General features: G+C 42.9%; 1 protein-coding gene and 1 long non-coding RNA gene across 8 annotated transcripts in view; both read left to right on the top strand.

The window, feature by feature from the left end:
* LOC139576600 (solute carrier family 23 member 2-like) overlaps window positions 1-15,253 on the top strand; it is a 67,430-nt gene extending 52,177 nt beyond the window's left edge. For all 7 annotated transcript variants that reach the window (XM_071402871.1, XM_071402874.1, XM_071402876.1 and 4 more), the window contains 10 exons: window positions 6,112-6,200; window positions 6,792-6,862; window positions 7,338-7,519; window positions 8,232-8,352; window positions 12,532-12,688; window positions 12,853-13,000; window positions 13,140-13,245; window positions 13,424-13,691; window positions 13,826-13,921; window positions 14,126-15,253. In XM_071402871.1, the coding sequence (XP_071258972.1) occupies window positions 6,112-6,200; window positions 6,792-6,862; window positions 7,338-7,519; window positions 8,232-8,352; window positions 12,532-12,688; window positions 12,853-13,000; window positions 13,140-13,245; window positions 13,424-13,691; window positions 13,826-13,921; window positions 14,126-14,397 (1,510 nt within the window). In that variant the 3' untranslated portion in view covers window positions 14,398-15,253. The remainder of the gene's footprint in view (window positions 1-6,111; window positions 6,201-6,791; window positions 6,863-7,337; window positions 7,520-8,231; window positions 8,353-12,531; window positions 12,689-12,852; window positions 13,001-13,139; window positions 13,246-13,423; window positions 13,692-13,825; window positions 13,922-14,125) is intronic.
* Window positions 15,254-17,769: 2,516 nt separating this feature from the next.
* LOC139576601 (uncharacterized) lies at window positions 17,770-25,001 on the top strand. The gene is made up of 2 exons (XR_011675150.1): window positions 17,770-24,088; window positions 24,122-25,001. It is a non-coding gene; the product is annotated as an uncharacterized lncRNA (long non-coding RNA).
* The last annotated feature ends 100 nt before the right edge of the window (window positions 25,002-25,101 follow it).

A 25,101-nucleotide genomic window follows, 5' to 3' on the forward strand; every position in this document is an offset into this window, starting at 1 on the left:
CTGTCTGCCTGGCTCTCACACACTCCTCTCAGCTCAAGGAGAAACCAGGCATTCAGCCACATAGGACTTCTGTGAAAATGGGTTGATGTAATTTAAGCTGTGTCCAACTGAATCCTTCAACCGAAGAACCATAAATGTGGGCCAAAGAGCTCTATTTTCATGTCATCTGACCATAGCACCGCCTGGAGTTTGATAAACGCCATTGGCACTTGGATTGGAACCGGTTCTACGGTCAGATAACATTAAAATATAGCTATAAGGCCATGCACACCAGTGGTGGGTTTGGCGTTGAAAAAAAAGAATATGCCGAAAAGTACCTCATACCTATGGTAAAATATAATTTAACATTTTGAGCATGCAATATAGCACAGTATTTATTTTAGTATTTTTTGCTCATCTTTATCAAGGGTATCAATAATTATGGACCTGACTCCTGTCTTTAGTCCTGCAGTTAGGACTGATCGCACAGAGAAGCATACACAGCACTTGCATACACAGATGATGAACCTATACATAGCAATTGGGCACCATAGAGGGCTGCAGATTCCGACAGATCATTGAGGCGTTCTCTGCATTTTTCATGCTGTAGTTGGGACCAAGCGGTCAGACAGACAATTTAGGGAAAAATACTTTTGTTGTCCTGCAGATTGTTTGGGGAAAAGTTGTCTTTCTGCTTCATATGTGTTAGCCTACCTATTGCATTAAAAGCACATTTGCTGCATTATTCACACAATCAGAATTCGCTGCTTCTAGTTAAGTTGCCTGTGGGCCAAAAAGCTCTGTCAACTGAGCTTAGCTGTGGGAATTAGGGGTGCTGCAGCACCCCCTGAAAAATAAGATGTATTTTTATTTTATGTTTTGAAAGAAAAATTGAAATAGTGCACTGGGCTTTTTACTTGTATTAGCGGACCGATATAGACAACACTTATCATCTACGCTTTGACAAAGGTAGTTGTAAAATTAAGAACATTATCTTGCAGGATTCAATAGTTAGAATTGTAAGAGTTGTTGCCCTGTCCCTTTCTTTGCAATGCTCATTCTGATGGAATCCAGAAAGAACAAAACCGTGTCCTCAAATATTTACATCAAAAGGTGCAAAGTTATAGGCAAAGATGCAAAACATCCACATAAAATTAGATATTTTTCATGATCAAATAAGGAAAACCACTTTGTGCAGTATTAAATTTACCATCCTTACAAACCACTTAATGTCAATGTACATAGGCTGGTCATCTAGGTTTGTACCTGTAGACTTTCCATCACCATGAAGAAAACCAATGCACAATACAGTAATTGAGTACACTGAGACATCAAGTGGTTTGTGATGAGGGGCAGTTTGTAGCGCATGGAGCTTGCATGCTAGGGTTGTGGGTTCGATTCCCACGGGGGTCCAGTAAGAAAAGGTATGCACTCACTACTGTAAGTTGCTCTGGATAAGAGTGTCTACTAAAATTGTAAAGGAACTAACAAAGAGTCACTGACCAACAACCAAAATGAAACGGGTGGGGTTTTAGGAGGGGTTCTGAAAGACACACTCATTGGGGTGTTCACTGAAAGTTGACTAGCAACGACTGGAACCTAAAATACACCTACTAAGTCTGCCCACTAAATTTGCTGAAGAGGCAAACAAAATAAAAACCTACACCAAACCAAAAAGGTGAATAGGGAAATCATATAAAGAATTGTTCATCTAGAAATCAGAGTAGGGAGCACCAACTAAAAGTGTTAACCATCTACCAAGACAACTGGAGAACTTGGCCAGCCACTCTTAAATAGCACGTGGGCAAGCAAAGGTGAAAGACCTTCCCACTAACGAGATGGCAACCAGCACAGGTGTAACACATACTGACTAAGGTGACACCAATCGGTGTGCCCTATGCACTAACGAGCTATATGTGCAAAGGTCCAACCTAGAAAAATAACCTGTAACAACATAGAAATAAAGTTGTAATTCAAGAAACTGGAAAACATATCAAGCAAGTATTTTTATGTTCCACAAGTATTATCCGAGTAAATGTTTTGTACAGATAATTATCAGACTCAAGTTACAAATGCTGGTAAACACTCAAATATATTTTGTTTACATTTTTTCACAAAAGTAATGCTCTGGGCCTTTACTAATCCTGTATTAGCAGACCGATATAGACATATTCAGCGCCAGCAATCAACATGTTTTTCTGCATGTAACAATGTGGAGGGCTCTAGCTGTGCCACTAGACATTCTGGTTCGAGTCCAGGCTCTGTCGCGACCGGGAGACGCATGAGGCAGCGCATAATTGTCCCAGTGTCGTCCGGGTTATGGAGGGTTTGGCTGGCAGGGATATTCTTGTCCCATCGCACACTAGCGACTCCTGTGGCGGGCCGGGCGCAGGGCACGCTGACACGGTCGCCAGGTGTTTCCTCCGACTCGTTGGTGCGACTGGCTTCCGGGTTAAGCGGGCATTGTGTCAAGAAGCAGTGCGGCTTAGCTGGGTTGTGTTCGGAGGACGCACGGCTCTCGACCTTTGCCTTTCCCGAGTCCATACGGGAGTTGCAGCGATGGGACAAGACTAAATAGCAATTGGATACCACGAAATTGGGGTGAAAAAGGGGTAATTTAAAAAAATATATACATAACAATGTGGAGGGCTGCACATTGACATGACTGGTTGACGGTAGGTGGGGGCGTGAAGTCCTGTATAAACACAAACTCACTTCCTTTACAACTTCCTTCACAACAGATCTGGGAAGCGAAAAAAGTATGTTTGCTCTGACTTCTGCGGAGTCCGCCTCGCAGTAAATGCTGTATGGCCACAGCAGACGTTGGAGTGACCATGTATAGCCTATAAGTCGCTTTGGATAAAAGCTTCTCCTAAATGCCATTTATTTTATTATTATTATTATATTCATTAAATAGGGTAGGCTATATAGCCTATGCATAGGTGGAGAAGCACCGGGCAATTATCTTTCCAAGGAAATGTACTAAATAAATATGATTAGGCTATAGTTTACTACATTGACTAGACATAAATATTGATCACCCATATTGTCTCCGTCTGAACATCGTCCCACTCCTAAAAGTTAGGCTATAAAACGTAGCTCAAGAGAATATGCAAGTCTCTCCAACTCTGCTATATTAAAACTAGGTCTAGCCTATTGGCTGATATATCTTGGTAATACCGATAGTCTAATATAATGGTTCACTTGAGATTGTGTTAATTTATGTATTTCTTAGGTTATTTTTGCCCATTTTGATATAGCCTATGCACCTAAAATAAAATTGTGGTACTGCGTTTGGGTTTGCGACCAATTCTTGCTGTAGTGGGAGTCGGCGGGTGCGGTATGAAAGCTGCGGGATAAATAAATCAGTCCCGCGCAGACCTCTAATGCCCCGATCATGTAATGATCATTATCACAGGCTGCGAGAACTCAAAGAAGCATTTGAGAAGATGTTAGTGAGAGCTGTTCTCTGCTCCATTGTATATCTCTCACGACACAATCTGTAGCCAACTCATCAAACGTCAATATGACGTCCATCTTTTCACTAATGACTGTCATTTCTGTGTCACAAATCACAGCTATCTGTGTCACCTCTGCAACGTGGAGAGGGTGGGAGTGGAGGGAGGGGGGGGGAAAGGCGGACTGAGGTTGAGGGCTGAAGAGATGGATAAGAGGTGACAAAGGCATGAGGGGAGGGCGGAAGGGACGCAAAGAGAAATGGAGAGGGAGTAGTGAGGAGTGCTAGTGGCTGTGTTTGATGAGTCACAGTGTCCAGTGAGGTCAGATCAGTGAGCACACACACTGTTCTAGGAAAGGTGACTCGTTTGTGTGTGTGCTGACATGTGCCCCTACCAGTGTATTTCTAAAGTGTTCCTGTCTGAGTGTAGCGCTGGTGTGTGTGTTTGCATGTCAGTGTGTGCACAGCTGGTCCCACCTGGGGACAACATGTGACCCTCTGAAGTAGATGAGTGCTGCTGGGTAAATTGGTGTCTGTGTTTGTCACGATCTCTCCCCCTTTCTCTCTTGTTCTCTCTCTCTCTCCATCTGTCACACTCCCACCACACACACGTCAGTGAATATGACACTCAAATGGCCTACTTTCAGTCGAATCTATTATATACTGAGCAAAAATATAAACAGAACATGCAAATATTTCAAAGGTTTTACTGAGTTCATATAAGGAAATTAGTCCCTAATCTATGGATTTCACATCACTGAGAATACAGATGAACTGTTGGTCACAGATACCTTCAAAAAAAAAAAGTAGGTGTGTGGATCAGAAAACCAGTCAGTACTGGGTGTGATCACCATTTGCCTCATGCAGCGCGACACATCTCCTTCGCTTAGAGTTTATCAGACTATTGATTGTGGCCTGTGGAATGTTGTCCCACTCCTCTTCAATGGCTGTGCAAAGTTGCTGGATATTGACAGGAACTGGAACACGCTGTTGTACACGTCGATACAAAGCATCCCAAACATGCTCAGTGGTCAACCTGTCTGAGAATGCAGGCCATGGAAGAACTGGGACATTTTCAGCTTCCAGGAATTGTGTACAGATCATGGGGCCGTGCATTATCATGCTTAAACGTGAGGTGATGGCGGCAGATGAATGACACAACAATGGGTCTTAGGATCTCGTCACGGTGTCTCTGTGCATTCAAAATAACATCAATTAAATGCAAATGTCTTTGTTGTCCGTAGCTTATGCCTGCCCTCACAATGTTGACGTCAGCAAGCTGCTCGCTCACATGACGCCATACTCTAAAACGACATTGGAGGTAGCTTATGGTAGAGAAATTAACATTAAATTCTCTGGCAACCGCTCTGGTGGGCATTCCTGCAGTCATCATGCCAGTTGGACGCTCCCACAAAACGTTTTGACATCTGTGGTATTGTGTTGTGTGACAAAACTTCACATTTTAAAGTGGCCCTTTATTGTCCCCAGCACATGGTGCACCTGTGTCATGACCATGCTGTTTAATCAGCTTCTTGATATGCCACACCTGTCTGGTGGATGGATTATCTTGGCAAAGGAGAAATGGTTACTAACAGGGATGAAACCAAATTTGTTCATAAAATTTGAGAGAAATAAGCTTTGGAACATTTGGAACATTTCTGGGGTCTTTTATTTCAGCTCATGAAAACATGGGACCAACACTTTACATGTTGCGTTTTATATTTTTGTTCAGTGTAATAACAATAGTGTTAGTAAAGTGATAGTTAATTTGATGTATATCAAACATTCAAATACAGAACAGCCTTTAAAGGTATTTAACAGGCAAATGTTTTTATTTGTCATGACTGGTTACTAGTTGTCCTCTTATTCATTATTGACATAGCTAATTTCACCTGCCTTGTACATTTCCATGGATATCAGTCCCATGCTTATTCATCGTTTATTGATCTCATTCATCTGGTTGTTGATTAGAGTTAATAATGATGTCCACCTGCACACTGACTGGCCAGCATTCAGATGAATGCTAATTCTCAGCCACCACCTGCTCCATTCTAGCCACAGCTCTGTAAGTTTCCATGCTGTTGCTGTTACCTAGCCAGGGTAGACCCTGCTTCTCAGTGTTCACTAGTGACACCTATTGGACAGACAGGAGAACTGTTGGTTACACTACTTGAATCCACAGCCATAAGGGCTACGTAACACTGGCATATTCATCACATAACCATCATGACAGCTGTTATCACACACACTATGATAACTGACTTTACACTGTGTTATCACACACACTATGATAACTGACTTTACACTGTTTTACAACTAACTGACACAATGTTTGACAGTGTGATAGTTTTCAGTAATTTTACATGTGGGTTGCAGTCACTCCTTGTCCATAAACTGCATTCAAGGAAACAACATATTTATTATTTTCATTCTAAAGCACATCTATCACTTAAAAAAATATGCTTAGTGTGTGTATTAGAGGAATGTGTGTGTGTGTTCTAATTGAGTGAGTTGCTGGTGTGTGTATGTGTGTTGTCACTTAGCTAAAAATATAATACAATGCTTAGTGTGTGTATTGGTTGTGTGTGTGTGTGTATGTTGTCACTTAGCTAATAAGATAATAAGATGTTAATAAGATGCTTAGTGTGTGTATTGGTGTGTGGTTGTTGTTCCAGACTTCCTCTGTTCCAGGCAAGTGCCTTTGCCTTCCTGGCTCCCGCCAGAGCAATCCTGTCACTAGACAAGTGGAAGTGCAACGCTACAGGTAAACACAAACACGCATATACACGTACACACACCCCACGAGGGCCTTCATTATGACCTGGTCTCACCCTCACTCTCCTGCCCACGTGAGCTGGCATCAGTAGTGCTGACTGGCACCTCAGTTGGCATCAGATGAGGTTTTCAGGTTGGCATCAGATGAGGTTTCCAGGTTCGGTGCCAGTGTGTTAATCTATAACGTCGGTGTCCTGGGAAAAACCTTGTATCTCGCTTTTTGTAGATTTTAATTTTATTAAATGTAAATTAAATCGATAGTAGTCATGCCCCTCCATGTTCCATGAAAGTTTCATTACTCTGGAAGTAGAACTAATAAAAGTAATGCAAAACGCCTTGTGAACTAGCCTGGCTATTTGAGAACTGGTGTCAGCCAGAGTACTTGAGAACCTCCATGGCGATAGATCAGAAAATAAATCGTGACTTTTAACTTTTTTGAGATACACGTTTTTTCCCAGGACGCAGACGATAACAGAATGATAAATATGTGTTTAAGCATTCTTTTATGTTCTTTCTGTTTTCTTTTCTTTTTTTCCTCACTCCATCTTTCTCTCTGTTACTTTCTCCGTCCCTTTGTCAGTGGTTCCTTCCATGTTCAACGAGACTGAGCTGCTCAACACTGAACACATCTGGCATCCCCGGATACGAGAGGTGAGAGAGAAATTAAATGCGAGACGGAAGGGGAGAGAGCAGGAGACATGGGGGATATTTTATAGTATCCAATCTTTACACTGCATAGTGTACAGAGAGAGGTCTACTCCTGTGTTCTGTGTCAGTATTGTTCAAACCCCATGTTAGATAGTCAGCACATCCCAGTGATACCCTCTGGACCTACACTGAAACGTAGAGTAGAAAGAGTTCTAAATGATGATGTTTGTTCAGACCTGTTGCTGTGACTCAGCCTTTAGCCGTGTGCGTTGTGTGTTTGCGTGCGTGTGACAGTGTGACCGTGGCCTTTTAACTCACATTAACCTTTTATAAGGCTTATGTAAGCGGGTTTGGTAACCCTGTTTTGATGCGTGTGTGAGGCGGTAACTCAATCACGATGTCACAATGAATAGAATTACAGACAAGGACGTCGATAGACTATCAAGGCTGTACCAAAGTCTGTCTCTTTGCCCTCCAGATCCAGGGGGCTATCATTGTGTCGTCTCTGATAGAGGTGTGTATTGGCTTCCTGGGGCTCCCTGGGCTCTTGTTGAAATACATCGGGCCCCTAACTATCACCCCGACTGTGGCCCTCATCGGCCTGTCTGGCTTCCAGGCTGCAGGGGAGAGAGCAGGGAAACACTGGGGCATCGCCATGCTGTGAGTAGTATACTGTGGCTCTAATCTCTCCTGACTGACTACTTGTGTAGTCCCCTATACATTCACCAGCCCTCTATATGTTTTCCTATAGTGTCTGTTGTTGTTTTTGTCTTGTTATGATGCATGGCAGATTTAGGTGAAAACAGAAAGTAAAATGATTTCTTATCTTATCGATCTTTTGTTATCCTATAAGACTGACTCCCGCCCCACAGAGGCATCCTTAGCCAATCAATTATCATAGCAGCCCATTAAATAGCCAATCAGAATGAATTGCCGGCAGACGCAGTCGCCCATGCGGAATGGAGGTGGGAACCCGTAGTGCTCCAGACCGAGACCTCTAGGCCTAGGTTCAGAAGGACTGTTGGTAATTGTTTGTGTCTGCTACATTGTTATTCATTTATTTATTTTGTCTCGTTCGCAAAAAATTGTCTTGCGACTCATCTCAAACAACGTAACATCTGTGATTCTGTGCTATGTAAACTTCTTTGAGTTATCAATTCATTGATTTCATTATGTATTTTTTGAGAATTACACCTTTTGGATCCGGCTGTCTTTATAGCAGTCTTCAACGGCGGGTTATTGGTTCTTTTGACAAATGTTTAACTGTTCTACAAATCAAAGCAGATAGTGGATGTTTGCAAGTGTGCTTACTGCTTTTCCTTGACCCCTGACTTCTGTATTTCTTGCTCGTCCTCTCTCTCCCTCTCTCTAGGACTATATTCCTGGTGTTGTTGTTCTCTCAGTATGCGAGGAACGTACAGCTTCCTCTGCCCATCTACAAGGCTAAGAAAGGTTGGACCTCTTATAGATTACAGCTCTTCAAGATGTTCCCTGTGAGTACCCTGACACATGTGCACACACACACAGAGAGAGAGAGAGAGATGTGCATGCACAGAGAAATACACTGGCAGGAGCATACACACCTAGATACACATCCCCTTTCCTGGAGTGTGCTTATTGATCCAGTCCATCACAGTGCCATGTGAGGTAAGATAAATGGGCACACACTCCTCCATCTCTTTCCGTCTTTTAGATACCCCTTTCCATCCTCCCATTACCTGTCAAGTCCTGCTGTTCAAATCTTATTCACCTCCCCTGTTTCCTCCTCCCCCGTTCCTCTTAATAAGATCTGAAATGATTCAGCCCCCAAAGGTGCCCTTTGTCTTTGTTTTTTCCTGTTCTGAGCTGTATATAGATCTCCTGTGTGCCTGTGTCTGGCCGTATGTGAAATTTGTTTAGCCTACTAATTACTAAAACTGCATTCTGTTTACTAATCGCACTACATACTATTTAGAACATACTGTTTGGTAAAAACGTATGCAGTAAGCAACAAATATCAACATACTACTCATCCATACTGAGAAGGTGTCATCTAATGCGCAATCGTGCTTGTTCCTTACCATTTGTAACTTTCTGTTTTTGCATACCCAAACGGCCTACTATTTAGTATGCATGAACGGGTATTCGGACATGGCCTGTGTGTTGTAGACCGCCTGTACCCTCCATTCTGTTGGCAAACGTGCAATCACTGGAGAATAAGCTGGACGCGCTGAGTTCGAGACTATTACATCAACAAAACGTTAAGAAATATAATATCCTATGCTTCTCAGAGTCATGGCTGAACAAGTACATGGATAATATACAGTTAGCTGGGTGTTCTGTGCATTGGCAGGAGAGAATGGTAGTGTCCAGTAAGCTCCGGGGGAGGGGTGTGTCTCTTTGTTAACAACAGCTGGTGTGCAATGTCTTATATTAAGGAAGTCTCAAGGTTCTGCTCGCTTGTTAGAATATCTCATGATAAACTGTAGACAACTATTTAACTCAAGTTTTCATCTATATTTTTCATAGTTGTTTATTTACCACCACAAACCGATGCTGACACTAAGACCGCTCTCAACTAGCTGTATAGGGCCATAAGCAAACAAGAAAATGCCCATCCAGAGGCGGCGTTCCTAGAGGCCGGTGATTTCAATGCAGGAAAACTCAAATCAGTTTTACCTAATTTCTACCAGCATGTCACCTGTGCAACTAGAGGGAAAACAATTCTAGATCAGCTTTACTCCACACACAGAGGCGCATACAAAGCTCTCCCTCCATTTGATGTCTGACCATGACTCTATCCTCTTGATTCCTGCTTACAAGCAAAAACTCAAACAGAAGGAATCAGTGACTCACTCAATACGTAAGTGGTCTGAGGAAGCGGATGCTAAGCTACAGGACTTTCGCTATTGAGGAGTTTACCACATCAGTCACTAGCTTCATAAATAAGTGCATCGATTACATTGTCCCCACAGTGACCATACGTACGTGCATATCCCAACCAGAATCCATGGATTACAGGCAACATCCGCACTGAGCCAAAGACAAGACTTGACGCTTTCAAGAAGTGGGCAGCCCAGTAATGCAAGCCTACCAGACAGGCTAAATATTTCTATGCTCACTTCAAGGCAAGCAAAATGGAACAACGTGTAAGAGCACCAGCTGTTCTGGATGACTGTGTGATCACTCTCTCCGTAGCCGATGTGAGTGAGCCCTTTAAAAAGGTTAACATTCGCGAGGCCTCAGGGCCAGATGGATTATCAGGACGCTTACTCAGAGCATGTGCTGACCAGCTGGCAATTGTCTTTACTGACATTTCCAACCTCTCCCTGATCCTGTCTGTAATACAGTGCATTCCAAAAGTATTCAGACCCCTTGACCTTTTCCACATTTTGCAACGTTACAGCCTTATTCTAAAAAGGATTAAATCGTTGATCCCCCTCATCAATCTACACACAATACCCCATAATGATGAAGCAAAAACAGGTTTCTATAAATTAACAAATGTATTAAAAATAAAATACAGAAATATCACATTTACATAAGTATTCAGACCCTTTACTCAGTACTTTGTTGAAGCACCTTTGGCAATGACACTACAAGCTTGGCACACCTATATTTGGAGTTTCTCCCATTCTTCTCTGCAGATCCTCTCAAGCTCTGTCAGGTTGGATGGGGAGCGTCGCCGCACAGCTATTTTCAGGTCTCTCCAGAGATGTTCGATCGTGTTCAAGTCCGGGCTCTGGCTGAGCCACTCAAGGACATTCAGAGACTTGTCCCGAAGCCACTCCTGCGTTGTCTTGGTTGTGTGCTTAGGGTTGTTGTCCTGTTGGAAGGTGAATCTTCACCCCAGTCTGAGGTCCTGAGCACTCTGGAGCAGGTTTTCATCAAGAATCGCTTGCTCTGTGCATCTTTCCCTCTATCCTGACTAGTCTCGCAGTCCCTGCCGCTGAAAAACAACTCCACAGCATGATGTTGCTACCACCATGCTGCACCAGGCCAAAGAGTTTAATCTTGGTTTCATCAGACCAGAGAATCTTCTTTCTCATGGTCTGAGAGTCTTTAGGTGTCTTTTGGCAAACTCCAAGAGGGCTGTATGTGCCTTTTACTGAGGAATGGCTTCCGTCTGGCCACTCAACCATAAAGGCCTGATTGGTGGAATTCTGCAGAGATGGTTGTCCTTCTGGAAGGTTCTCTCATCTCCACAGAGGCACTCTGGAGCTCTATCAGAGTGACCATCGGGTTCTTGCTCACCTCCCGACCAAGGCCCTTTCCCCGATTGCTCAGTTTGGCCGGGAGGCCAGCTCTAAGAAGAGTCTGGGTGGTTCCAAACTTCTTCCATTTAAGAATGATGGAGGCCACTGTGTTCTTGGGGACCTTCAATGCTGCAGACATTTTTTCATACCCTTCCTCAGATCTGTGCCTCGACACAATCCTGTCTCGGATCTCTACAGAAAATCCCTTCAACCTCATGGCTTGGTTTTTTTCTCTGACATGCACTGTCAACTGTGGAACCTAGACAGGTGTGTGCCTTTCCAAATCATGTGCAATCAATTGATTTCACCACAGGTGGTCTCCAATCAAGTTTTAGAAACATCTCAATGATGATCGATGGAAACAGGATGCACCCAAGCTAAAACCTGAGTCTCATAGCAAAGGGTCTGAATACTTACAGTACCAGTCAAAACATTGGACACACCTACTTATTCAAGGGTTTTTCTTTATTTTTACTATTTCCTACATTGTAGAATAATAGTGAATACATAAACTATGAAATAACACATGTAGAATCATGTAGTAACCAAAAAAGTGTTAAATCAAAATATATTTCATATTCTTCAAAGTAGCCACCCTTTGCCTTGATGACAGCTTTTGCACACTCTTGGCATTCTCTCAACCAGCTTCACCTTGAATGCTTTTCCAACAGTCCGCACACAAAAAAATATGATTTCATCCATTTTAGAAAAAGGCTGTAATGTGGAAAAAGTCGAGGGGTCTTAATCATTTCCGAATGCACTGTACCTACTTGTTTCAAGCAGATCCTGTGCCCAAGAACACAAAGGTAACCTATCTAAATGACTACCCTCCCGTAGCACTCACACCTTTAAGCATGAAATGCTTTGAAAGGCTGGTCATGGTTCACATCAACACCATCTTTCCAGACACCCTGGACCCACTCCAATTCGCATACCACCCCAACAGATCCACAGATGACACCATCTCTATTGCATTCCACACTACCCTTTTCCACCTGGACAAAAGGAACACCTATGTGAGAATGTAAGGTCTACACCTGCTGTATTCGGTCCATGTGACTAATAGATTTTATTTTATTTGCTCTGTGCCCCCTGCTGGTCATTTGATGTCATGATGGCTCATATATCTGCTGCTCCAATAGACCAGTAGACAGACGCTTGTATTGGTGACTCCACTCTATTAAAGTCCTCTTCATCACTCTCTCCCTGTCTGATTATAAGTTCCACTCTTTATCAATCTGCTCTTTACAGTTTGAACTGGTGACCTCACAACTCCCACATTGAAAAAAGTCATCATCACTCTCTGTTTGAAGGGCAGTCTATAGAAGTTCTGCAGTTTTATTATGGTGTTCTTCACTGTAACTCAACAGGACATACTGTAATTCTCTGTGTGTTTTGAGGGTCATGTTTGACCCTTAGTGTTTCTCTCTTCCTCAGATCATCATGGCCATCCTGGTGTCATGGCTGATTTGTTTTATCTTTACCGTAACCAATGTTTTCCCACCGGAGAAAGACAAGTACGGTTACTACGCCCGCACCGACGCACGCCAGGGGATACTGGCAGCCGCACCCTGGTTCAAGATCCCCTACCCCTGTGAGTTACCACTCCTTATGGTGCTCAACCCGCCCCTAGCTAAGCCCAAACTCTGAATGAGAGCATCCAATAGCTTCGTAGGTTCCTCAAATCTAGAATCTTTTGGAGTTGTTTGTTCTACATCAATGTGTTGATGTGTTTATATTTTTATTTTTTACCCATAGTTCAGTGGGGTGTTCCTACGGTGACAGCGGCGGGGGTGATCGGTATGTTCAGTGCCGTGGTCGCCAGCATCATTGAGTCCATTGGAGACTACTACGCCTGTGCCCGCCTCTCCTGTGCCCCCCCACCCCCCATTCACGCCATCAACAGGTACTTGACCTTGCTTGCATAGCTCCTTGCCTAATGCACCTCATAGAATCTGCTTACCTCACGCAGACAGAATGGTTTGAATCATGAATTGAGATCTGTCTCTCGCTCACTCTCTTTCTTTCTGTTTTTCTCTCTGTAGGGGTATATTTATGGAAGGTCTCTCCTGCGTGTTGGATGGGCTGATGGGGACAGGAAACGGCTCTACTTCCTCCAGTCCTAATATAGGCGTGCTAGGCATCACTAAGGTAACCATCACACACTTCTATACACAGAGTCCTACTACAAGTTCTATTCAAATATTAAATGTTTGTTTTAATTGGCTAGTAGTCTGCTTCGATTTAATTTGCTCTGTCGAGTGGGACTATTTTATTCTTCCTGATTCTTCGCTTTTTACTCCCTGCTGCTCTCTGATTGGTCCTCCAGGTGGGCAGCCGGCGTGTGATCCAATACGGTGCTGCTATGATGCTACTGCTAGGGCTGGTGGGTAAATTCAGCGCATTGTTCGCCTCCCTGCCTGACCCTGTCCTGGGGGCGCTGTTCTGTACCCTGTTTGGGATGATTACAGCTGTGGGACTGTCCAACCTGCAGTTTGTAGACCTCAACTCCTCCAGGAACCTTTTTGTTCTGGGCTTCTCCATCTTCTTTGGCCTGGTGCTGCCCAGCTACCTCAAACAGAACCCTCTGGTCACTGGTGAGTAGAGGACAAGTGGACTACAGATTTAGCTCATTGGCCTACTCCTTCAGTGTTCACACATCTAAAAGGGCTGGGTAGGTCTCTGAACCCTCTCTCTCATTCTCTCTCTATCCCTCTTTTCTGTCTCTCAGGTATAGTGTCAATTGACCAGGTGTTGAACGTCCTCCTGACCACAGCCATGTTCGTAGGGGGGTCAGTGGCATTTGTGCTGGACAACACTATCCCTGGTGAGTAGACTGTACTATCCCACTATCACTGTTAGTTTAGTCTATCACACTACTACTATTAATCTACTACTGTACTCAACCATTTTGAGTGCATTTTGAGATAGAACAAGCATATCACAAACTGTTGCCTTCTCCAATCGCTCACCCCCTCATCCTCTGTCTTCCTCTTTTCTCTCTCTTTCCTCTCTCCTTTCCTCCTGTCAGGTACGCCGGAGGAGCGAGGGATCAGGAAGTTGAAGCGTGGGTCGGGACCCAGTACTGCGGAGCTGGAGGGGATGAGAACCTACGACCTCCCGTTCGGCATGGACTTCCTGCGCCGCCACACCGTCTTCCAGTACTTCCCCATCAGCCCCACCTTCAGCGGCTACCAGTGGGGCGCGATCCGCAAGGCCTGCAGACTTAGGAGGGGACGGGGGGGGGCAGGGAAGGCAGCAGAGATGGAGGGAATCACAGAACCAGGGGAGAGCGGGGTATAGCAGACTGGTAGAACCGGGCTGGAGGGAAGAGAGATGGAGTTTGGTACCATGGAAGGAAGGGAGGGGTGGAGGATTTTGGGTAGCGTCAGTGCAGTGTGACATGCTCAACCCTGTCTTGTATGTGTGTCTGTATAACACTGTCAATGGCCTATTCATGCTGTTATTAGCATGTTATAACCAGTGTCATGAGCGTGTAATAACAGATGTCCTTATAGAGGAAGTGTCAGATGGAGTTGCAACATCTCTGCCTAGTATGTGAGCAAAAGAGCATAGGAATGCCTTAGACAGCCCATTACTGAGGTCCCTCTCTTCCCATTGCACTATTTCTTCTGGATCTTCAGTTAACACTTATTTTCTCAGTTAACCTGTCTACATCAGTCAATCTGTCTACGTTCATTCCAAGGGGAATGGTAAGAAAAGGTTTGTTCTCTGCTGTTTAACCAAAATCCCAGTGGCCTCTGTGTGTGTGTGCCCACCCATGACATTGTGATGGGGTTGAGTGTGTCACTAACGCTGGCACATTTCCTGTTTCCGGACAGATGGACAGAGACAGACAGACAGACAGATGGATGGACAGTATCTCGTTTACGGCAAAAGTTTAAAGCTGAATGATTGCCACCTTACAGACCCATTGAGAATCAGACGCAGCTGGTCAGTCAGCCCTGTTTAGCAAACCTACACTTCCCAAGGTGGTTATGGGAAATGTAGTCTCCTGTTGAAAGGGGATTGGATGGAATTGAGGCTTTATGAAAATTCACATTAGACTAATAATTGGCCTGCACACTAAATGTACACACACACACACACACACACACACACACACACACACACACACACACACACACACACACACACACACACACACACAGGCAAGCACACTACCAAATACAAGCAAGGCAAGGTCATGCAGATACTGTTGATGAAAGTGGCTTGTCAGACCATAGCCATGCAAAGTGATTGTGGTGTTCGTTTTACATTATTAGAGTTAATGCACAGAATGTTTACTGGAACCTGCCACTCTATTTGGCTTCTATTACCCGTTTAAGTCAAACACACAATTAGGGCTGTTATGGTGACCGTATTACCACAACACCGGCAGTCACGAGTCATGACCGCAGTCAAATTCCACGTGACCGCTGAGTCATGGAAACTAGGCTTCTCCAAAACTGCGCTTTGATGGTCATTAATAGCCTACCAAATTTGCAAAAAGTCACAGCCTTGTACTCAGCGCTGTATTGTCCCTCTAATCACTCTGACATCAATGCAAATGTAATCAAAAATTCAATTAAACACTTAATGAGAGCCCTGGAATTCAGAGTTGGAGTGGAATAGGATCACCTTTGTGCAGCTAGATATAGCCAGCTCCTCACAGCTCAACCTGAACTCAAGGGTAGACGTAACATAGTAAATGTAAATCCGAGACACTCCATTTAGTATGACATGTTACATTTCATATGGTATGCATTAATTTGCTGTGATAACCATACCAAACGTAACATATACTAATTAGTGTCCCAGATATACGTTTACTACACAACATGAACAAATACTACACAACATGACCAAAAGTATGTGGAAACCTGCTCGTCAAACATCTCATTCCAAAATCATGGGCATTAATATGGAGTTTGTCCCCCCTTTGCTGCCACAACAGCCTCCACTCTTCTGGGAAGGCTTTCCACTAGAAGTTGGAACATTGCTGTGTGGACTTGCTTCCATTCAACAACAAGAGCATTAGTGAGGTCGGGAACTGATGTTGGGCGATTAGGCCTGGCTCGCAGACAGCATTCCAATTCATCCCAAAGGTGTTCGATGGGGTTGAAGTCAAGGCTCTGTGCAGGCCAGTTAAGTTCTTCCACACCGATCTAGACATTTCTGCATGGACCTCGCTTTGTGTATGGGGGCATTGTCATGCTGGGCCTTCCCCAAACTGTTGCCACAAAGTTGGAAGCTACAGAATCATCTAGAATGTCATTTTATGCTGTAGCATCGATTTCCCTTCACTGGAACTAAGGGACCTAGCCCGAACCATGAAAATGGCCCCAGACCATAATTCCTCTTCCACCAAACTTTACAGTGGGCACTATGCATTCCGGGCAGGTAGCGTTCTCCTGGTATCCGCCAAACCGAAATTCGTTCGTCAGACTGCCAGATGGTGAATCGTGATTCATCACTCCAGAGAACGAGTTTCCACTGATCCAGAGTCCAATGGCGGTGAGCTTTACACCACTCCAGCTGAGGCTTGGCATTGCGCATGATGATTTGAGGCTTGGAAACCTATTTCATGAAGCTCCCGACACAGTTATTGTGCTGACGTTGCTTCCAGAGGCAGTTTGAAGACAGACAATTTTTACGTGCTACGCGCTTCAGCACTCGGTGGTCCCATTCTGTGAGCTTGTGTGGCCTACCACTTCAGGGCTGAGCCGTTTTTGAGCCTAGACGTTTCCACTTCAGAATAGCAGCCCTTACAGTTGACCATGTCAGTTCTAATAGGGCAGAAATTTAACGAACTGACTTGTTGGAAAGGCGGCATCCTATGACGGTGCCACGTTGAAAGTCACTGAGCTCTTCAGTAAGGCCATTCCACTGCCAATGACTGTCTATGGAGTTTGCATGGCTGTGTGCTCGATTTTAGAAAACCTGTGAAATAGCCGAATCCACAAATTTTGAAGGAGTGTCCACATACTTTTGTATATATAGTGTATGTTATGTCTAGTCTATGAGACCATGCTGCATAGCTGGGGTTTTATTTTTGCCCCCGCTACGGACGGCTATACCGTATCGGCTATATCATATTGGTTCGCTAATACAAGACTAGGAAAAGACCCAGTGCACTACATTTGTGATTGTTATATACAGTGGGGAGAACAAGTATTTGATACACTGCCGATTTTGCAGGTTTTCCTACTTACAAAGCATGTAGAGGTCTGTAATTTTTATCATAGGTACACTTCAACTGTGAGAGACGGAATCTAAAACAAAAATCCAGAAAATCACATTGTATGATTTTTAAGTAATTAATTAGCATTTTATTGCATGACATAAGTATTTGATACATCAGAAAAGCAGAACTTAATATTTGGTACAAAAACCTTTGTTTGCAATTACAGAGATCAGACGTTTCCTGTAGTTCTTGACCAGGTTTGCACACACTGCAGCAGGGATTTTGGCCCACTCCTCCATACAGACCTTCTCCAGATCCTTCAGGTTTCGGGGCTGTCGCTGGGCAATACGTACTTTCAGCTCCCTCCAAAGATTTTCTATTGGGTTCAGGTCTGGAGACTGGCTAGGCCACTCCAGGACCTTGAGATGCTTCTTACGGAGCCACTCCTTAGTTGCCCTGGCTGTGTGTTTTGGGTCGTTGTCATTCTGGAAGACCCAGCCACGACCCATCTTCAATGCTCTTACTGAGGGAAGGAGGTTGTTGGCCAAGATCTCGCGATACATGGCCCCATCCATCCTCCCCTCAATACGGTGCAGTCGTCCTGTCCCCTTTGCAGAAAAGCATCCCCAAAGAATGATGTTTCCACCTCCATGCTTCACAGTTGGGATGGTGTTCTTGGGGTTGTACTCATCCTTCTTCTTCCTCCAAACACAGCGAGTGGAGTTTAGACCAAAAAGCTCTATTTTTGTCTCATCAGACCACATGACCTTCTCCCATTCCTCCTCTGGATCATCCAGATGGTCATTGGCAAACTTCAGACGGGCCTGGACATGCGCTGGCTTGAGCAGGGGGACCTTGCGTGCGCTGCAGGATTTTAATCCATGACGGCGTAGTGTGTTACTAATGGTTTTCTTTGAGACTGTGGTCCCAGCTCTCTTCAGGTCATTGACCAGGTCCTGCCGTGTAGTTCTGGGCTGATCCCTCACCTTCCTCATGATCATTGATGCCCCACGAGGTGAGATCTTGCATGGAGCCCCAGACCGAGGGTGATTGACCGTCATCTTGAACTTCTTCCATTTTCTAATAATTGCGCCAACAGTTGTTGCCTTCTCACTAAGCTGCTTGCCTATTGTCCTGTAGCCCATCCCAGCCTTGTGCAGGTCTACAATTTTATCCCTGATGTCCTTACACAGTTCTCTGGTCTTGGCCATTGTGGAGAGGTTGGAGTCTGTTTGATTGAGTGTGTGGACAGGTGTCTTTTATACAGGTAACGAGTTCAAACAGGTGCAGTTAATACAGGTAATGAGAGGAGAACAGGAGGGTGTCTTAAAGAAAAACTAACAGGTCTGTGAGAGCCGGAATTCTTACTGGTTGGTAGGTGATCAAATACTTATGTCATGCAATAAAATGCAATTTAATTACTTAAAAATCATACAATGTGATTTTCTGGATTTTTGTTTTAGATTCCGTCTCTCACAGTTGAAGTGTACCTATGATAAAAATTACAGACCTCTAAATGCTTTGTAAGTAGGAAAACCTGCAAAATCGGCAGTGTATCAAATACTTGTTCTCCCCACTGTATACAGTACCAGTCAAAAGTTTGGACCCCAACTCATTCAAGGGTTTTTCTTTATTTGTACTATTTTCTACATTGTAGAATAATAGTGAAGACATCATAACTATGAAATAACACATATGGAATCATGTAGTAAGTAAAAAAGTGTTAAACAACTAAAAATATATGTTAGATTCTTCAAAGTAGCCACCCTTTGCCTTGATGACAGCTTTGCACATGCTTCACCTGGAATGCTTTTCCAACAGTCTTGAAGGAGTTCCCACATATGCTGAGCACTTGTTGGCTGCTTTTCCTTCACTCTGCTGCCCAACTCATCCCAAACCATCTCAATTGGGTTAAGGTTGGATGATTGTGGAGGCCAGGTCATCTGATGTAGCACTCTATCAATCTCCTTCTTCGTCAAATAGCCCTTACACAGCCTGGAGGTATGTTGGGTCATTGTCCTGTTGAAAAACAAATGATAGTCCCACTAAGCGCAAACCAGATGGGTTGGTGTATCGCTGCAGGATGCTGTGGTAGCCATGCTGGTTAAGTGTGCCTTGAATTCTAAATAAATCACAGACAGTGTCACCATCACACCACCACCTCCATGCGTCACGGTGGGAACCACACATGCGGAGATCATCCGTTCAACTACTCTGCGTCTCATCAAAGACACAGCGTTTGGACCAAAAATCTCAAATTTGTATTTCAGACCAAAGGACAGATTTCCACCGGTCTAATGTCCATTGCTCGTGTTTCTTGGCCAAAGCAAGTCTCTTCTTCTTATTGGTGTCCTTTAGTAGTGGTTTCAGCAATTTGACCATGAAGGCCTGATTCACACAGTCTCCTCTGAACAGTTGATGTTGAGATGTCTGTTACTTGAACTCTGAAGCATTTATTTGGGCTGCAATTTCTGAGGCTGGTAACTCTAATGAACTTATCCTCTGCAGCAGAGGTAACTCTGGGTATTCCTTTCCTGTGGCGGTCCTCATGACAGCCAGTTTATCATAGCGCTTGATGGTTCTTGAAATGTTACAGATTGACTGACCTTTATGTCTTAAAGTAATGATGGACTGTTGTTTCTCTTTGCTTATTTGTGCTCTTCTTGCCATAGTATAGACTTGGTATAGACCAAATAGGGCTATCTTCTGTATACCACCCCTACCTTGTCACAACACAACTGATAGGCTCAAACGCATTAAGAAGGAAAGAAATTCCACAAATTAACTTTTAACAAGGCACACATGTTAATTGCATTCCAGGTGACTACCTCATGAAGCTGGCTGGGAGAATGCCAAGAGTGTGCAAAGCTGTCATAAAGGCAACGGGTGGCTTCTTTGAAGAATCTCAAATATAAAATATATTTTGATTTGTTTAACACTTTTTTGATTACTACATGATTCCATATGTGTTATTTCACAGTTTTGATGTCTTCACTATTATTCTAGAAAATAGTAAAAATAAAGAAAAAACCTTGAATGAATAGGTGTGTCCAAACTTTAGACTGGTACTGTATATATTTTCTAAAATAATCTGATTTTTCCACACGCTCAGCACCCCTAGGCCTATAGGCATGCATTTTTTTGCAACTTTTTCAAATCATAGTCACATGTATCATGTAGCCTAGCCCATAGAATATATGTTTTGAGAAGGTTTGTCTCACAACTAAAGTGGCCAAATAACTCTAAGCATAGCCTATAGCCCTTGTATCCCTGGAACAGGGTTGGAGAGCCCATAGCCTACAGACACTATAGTGAAACATGTATTCTTATAAACCCAGTCATCGTGTGTGAAAGCAGAGTTTTGGCGACTATTTAAAAGAGGATCCTAGCTTTCAAGCGCTGCTTTATTTATTGTTCAATTCTTAAAATTAAGCACATTAATCCGCTTTACAGCCGGTGTAGCCTATCTGGCATATTAAAAACAAAACTGCACAACCGCCATTTGCTATTCGAGTGCAGACTTCGGATTACATGTTGATTTTTTTGTGGGCCATTAATTTCAAAATAATTCCACACATTTATCATATGTGAAAGACCAGATTAAATTGAAAATAGTCTGATGGGTGAGAATATTATCAAGCGCTTGACAAATTGCGAATGAGAGACTGATGAAGTGTGTGCAGCCTGCGCAAGAAACAGAGCAGAGCGCATGCCTTTCGTGCAACTTTTTTCAAATCATCATTAGAGCATTTTTCAGCCTTTGGCTATATGTTTTGATTTCTAATACATTCTAAGGTTTGTATCACAACTACAGTTGCATAAATAACTCTAAACTTAGCATATAGGAGGACTTGTTTCAAGTTATCACTTTGTTAACCGCTCAACACAGAATAGGGAGTGCAACACGTGTGCACTCCCCCGGAAATCGTTTTGGGGAAATATCCATTCGATTTTATTCAGCTTTGTTCAATTGTATTCTTCTTACTATGAAATAATATAAAGTAATTCGACAATAATTCTAAGCAAATCTTGTGTGTTAAATGAACTAGTGTAACCCACAGCCATATGGCATAGCCAGATCAGGGCCTAATAAAGATGACTCAGAATATACTATTCTGTTCTTCTGAAATAGGCTACATCTTCATATACTTTCTTTAGACCTGCCTAAAATAGGCTATATTACATGGATTTATTAAACTTTTTAAAATGTAGATGTTCCAAAGGTCCACATCAGTGGCTTGTAGACTATGCGTGGAAGCCCGGAGATGCTAAAAGTGTTTATGTTAATTAAAGGTCATTTTAACGTGAACCCAGCAATTATTTGCATGGCAGTTAGGCTGACAAAATGTCATGACTGCCACTGCCCTACACACAACACAACAGATCTCCCAACAAACTGTCAATGTCCTCCACTGGACAGAGGGCCCGGTCCCAAATCAACCCCTAGTCCTGGACACTTCTCCTAGTCCCCTAGTCCTGGACACTTCTCCTAGTCCTGGACACTTCTCCAAGTCCCCTAGTCCTGGACACTTCTCCTAGCACCCTATTCCTGGACACATCTAAATGCCCTCTCATAGATCTGAAAGAACTAGAATGGATGTATGGAAATATCATGGTAACAACCCTCCTAAAGGGTTAGTTGAAGCTAGTAGGCCACCACTTTTGATTACACCTGTCTGTTTCTTTCACATCCAGGAGGGGCCATGAAGAAGAGTCTAGTCCATGGGTATGAGCTAGTGCTGGGGAAGAGGGCTTGATTTGGGACTGGAAATGAGGGTCAAAGTTTATATGTTCACCCAGTCAGCTTGCAGGCCTTACTGTGTCAGTATTATCTTTCGCAGCTTTAACTACCACCACCAAAACCAGCTCTCTCATGAACGCGTACTCCCTCATCCAGCTGCTGTTATTACTACTGGAATTTCAAGGTTGAATTATAAGCTGCTTGTAAGACATTATTGAATAGTTTAACTCGTAATAACTATTTGTAAGTCATTGCTGTAAGTAAGTTGTTCATGTATTTATTAACCTGTAAGGATCTATAATCATATAAATAACAAGCAACAGGCTATATACAATCTAATGGTTAACCAACTGTGTAATAATGTTCATAAGCAGTTCATAAGCACACTTTCAAAAGCATTCATACTTTTTTTAATATATCGGCTACAAACGCTTTAGCACGAAGCAGAATGTACTTGGATTTCTAGTTGTGCGATCACACCGTTGTTTTTAAAATGTAGACTTTTTTTCTAACTCACTGATATCCTTCATTTTGCCAATGTGTGTTGGATGCATACTTAGACTAGTGTTGGGTAGTGTTTGTCAGCACATGCATGGGGGATAGGTGGTTTGACCACTGCCCAGGCCACAGCCTGAGTAAAGATCATGCTATGATTAAGGCTTATGTGCAGAGTAACACCAGTGCATGGTTTGCAAAGGAAGGAAGAGGAGAGATGCTCCACAGATTTAGTTAGGCAAATGACCAGAAAAACCTTTTGTACCCAGATGCCTGACTGAAAGTGAGAAATAGTGAAAGAAAAGAGGCGATTTTAAAGTGCCAATCGCATCCCTGATTTCTGTCCTGCCCTCTGCTCTGTCCTACTCTGCTACAGATGTCAGGTGGTCTACTGTTCTGTTCAAGTGAACATGTTTGATTTACAGACACGGCACCATAACAGTATCTTCAGGTTTAAGGGTTGGGTGTGTAATGGAGGGGGTATTTTAAAATGTTTATAGGGGAGGGGGAGAGGGGTTGTGGCTGTATTCATTTTTTTTCAATAGCTCACAGACTACAATCTTATCCTGCACCTATTGATTACTATCATTGTTATGAATGTTACTAGTGTCATTGTTCATATTGTTGGCATTGTTCACTTATTTGTGAACAGTGTAACCCCCCCTCCCCCCAAATCCTCTCTCCATCCCTCATGTGTGGTAGAATGTTTCAGAGCTGGGGTCAAGTTCATGTCAATAATTCACAACTGAGGGTGCATCAAATGGCACCCTATTCCCTATATTGTGCACTGTACTACATAAGGAATAGAATGCCATTTGGGACAAACTTAGTGTGATTGACATGGAGGCGACTCTTTGGAACCTCTGCTATGTGTGTTTGCACTGGAGTGCTGTGTGTTACTGTGTGAGCCGTCATCCATAGAAAACCAATGGTTGACTGTTGAGGTAGGGTTGAATTGGGACTCCTTCTGGCCAGTGTGGTTGACTATCGTAAGCCTACATAAGACTTAACAACATTAACAAGATGCACCGATTCAGACTGAACCGAAATGCAAAAAAAGCACCTGTCCTTTCTTCATTCTTTCTCAAACTATTTCTCTTGCTCTTCTATTTGCTGCACCAAAACAATGAGAGTGGGAGTATTCACTTGTTCACAAATGCAGAAATGAAAAAAAATGTTAAGTAACATTTCAGATTTACTTTGATTTATCTTGTTGATTATTTTATTTAGTTATGATTAGTAAGAAAGTAATTGTTTAGTGAAATTTATGTGAAGAGTATTTGTGTGCCTTATGCACAATGTCAGAAAGATATTTATCCGTTTAGAATTGACTTGTTCTGGCCCTATAATAATGTTGTTCTGATTTTCTGTTGTAGCAGAGAGATAATGATAGTGTTAGTCTCCACAGGCAGCAGGTTGAACTGGACATGACTCAATTAGGCCCTCGAACTAGACCCGGCGGTGTGAGGGAAAAGGAGAACACCTTGAACATTCTGCTCTGAACAGACTAACGATAGTCAAGGTGTGGAGAGAAGAGGGTAGTCAATGGTTTTGTACCAGTGTTTGATAGGGTAGTCAATGGTTTTGTACCAGTGTTTGATAAGGCAGCATGCTTGGTGCTGCCTTCCTCTGCTCTGCTCTGTAGAGCTAGGAACAGTGGATACAATAGACGGAATAGACCAGTCCTCCAACTTGCTCAACTCCTCACCCACCCCCCTCCACGCCTGCAGTGCAGATATGGTGTCTGTGTCCTCCCTGTTTAAGTGTACCTGTTTTCGAGAGAGAATGTCTGAAATGGCATGTTGTCCACTAGGGGAGTAGGGTGTTAATTCAGCTTCAGCCCATAGACCACGTCATTTGAAGCCAATGCCTCACCTCTGTATGAGCTTTAACTCATTCTCAAAGTTAAAAACCATGCCCCACGAACCAGGTCATGGTATGCCCATGTCTATGACACAAAGAAATATATCCCTTTCAGTTATTTTGAAGGGGAAACTACCTGAAGAATATACATTTCTCTTTCCCAAGTTTTTTGATCTTTTTAAAGGTTTTTTTCTTTTTTTTAATACATCGTTATGTTTATTACAGACACATGTTTGTAAGAAAATACATCATGCATTTTAATATTTTATTGTCATGATGCAATGTGCACCATTTATTACATTTTTATTTAATTAAAATAAAGAAAAAACATTTATTTTAATTTTAAAATCTGTAGTTTGGTGGAATACTTTTGCTAGTTAGAATTTTTTTAATATTGTATATTTCCAACATTGCTTCCTGTTATGTTAATAAAGTGTTCATACAAATTGAGAAACACCTGACAAACTTTAAACAGATGTAAAAATATATAAATGTATATTGAATTGAGTAGGCTACAGTGTGCGGAAAACTTCAGGACCAGGCATTGTGTATACTAATAGTAGCAACAAAATGTTATATTCTTTGTTCCTAAAACTATTTAATAAGATGTTACAGAATTAATGCTGTCTATTGTCTTTATTGTTAGTAGAAATCAATAGATTGTGTTTAGACCTCTATTTTACTATTTCAGCCTAGGCTTAACATAAACATACACTAGATC

The sequence above is a fragment of the Salvelinus alpinus genome, chromosome 5 (genome assembly GCF_045679555.1).
Source record: "Salvelinus alpinus chromosome 5, SLU_Salpinus.1, whole genome shotgun sequence".
In the NCBI taxonomy this organism is placed as follows: Eukaryota; Metazoa; Chordata; class Actinopteri; order Salmoniformes; family Salmonidae; genus Salvelinus; species Salvelinus alpinus.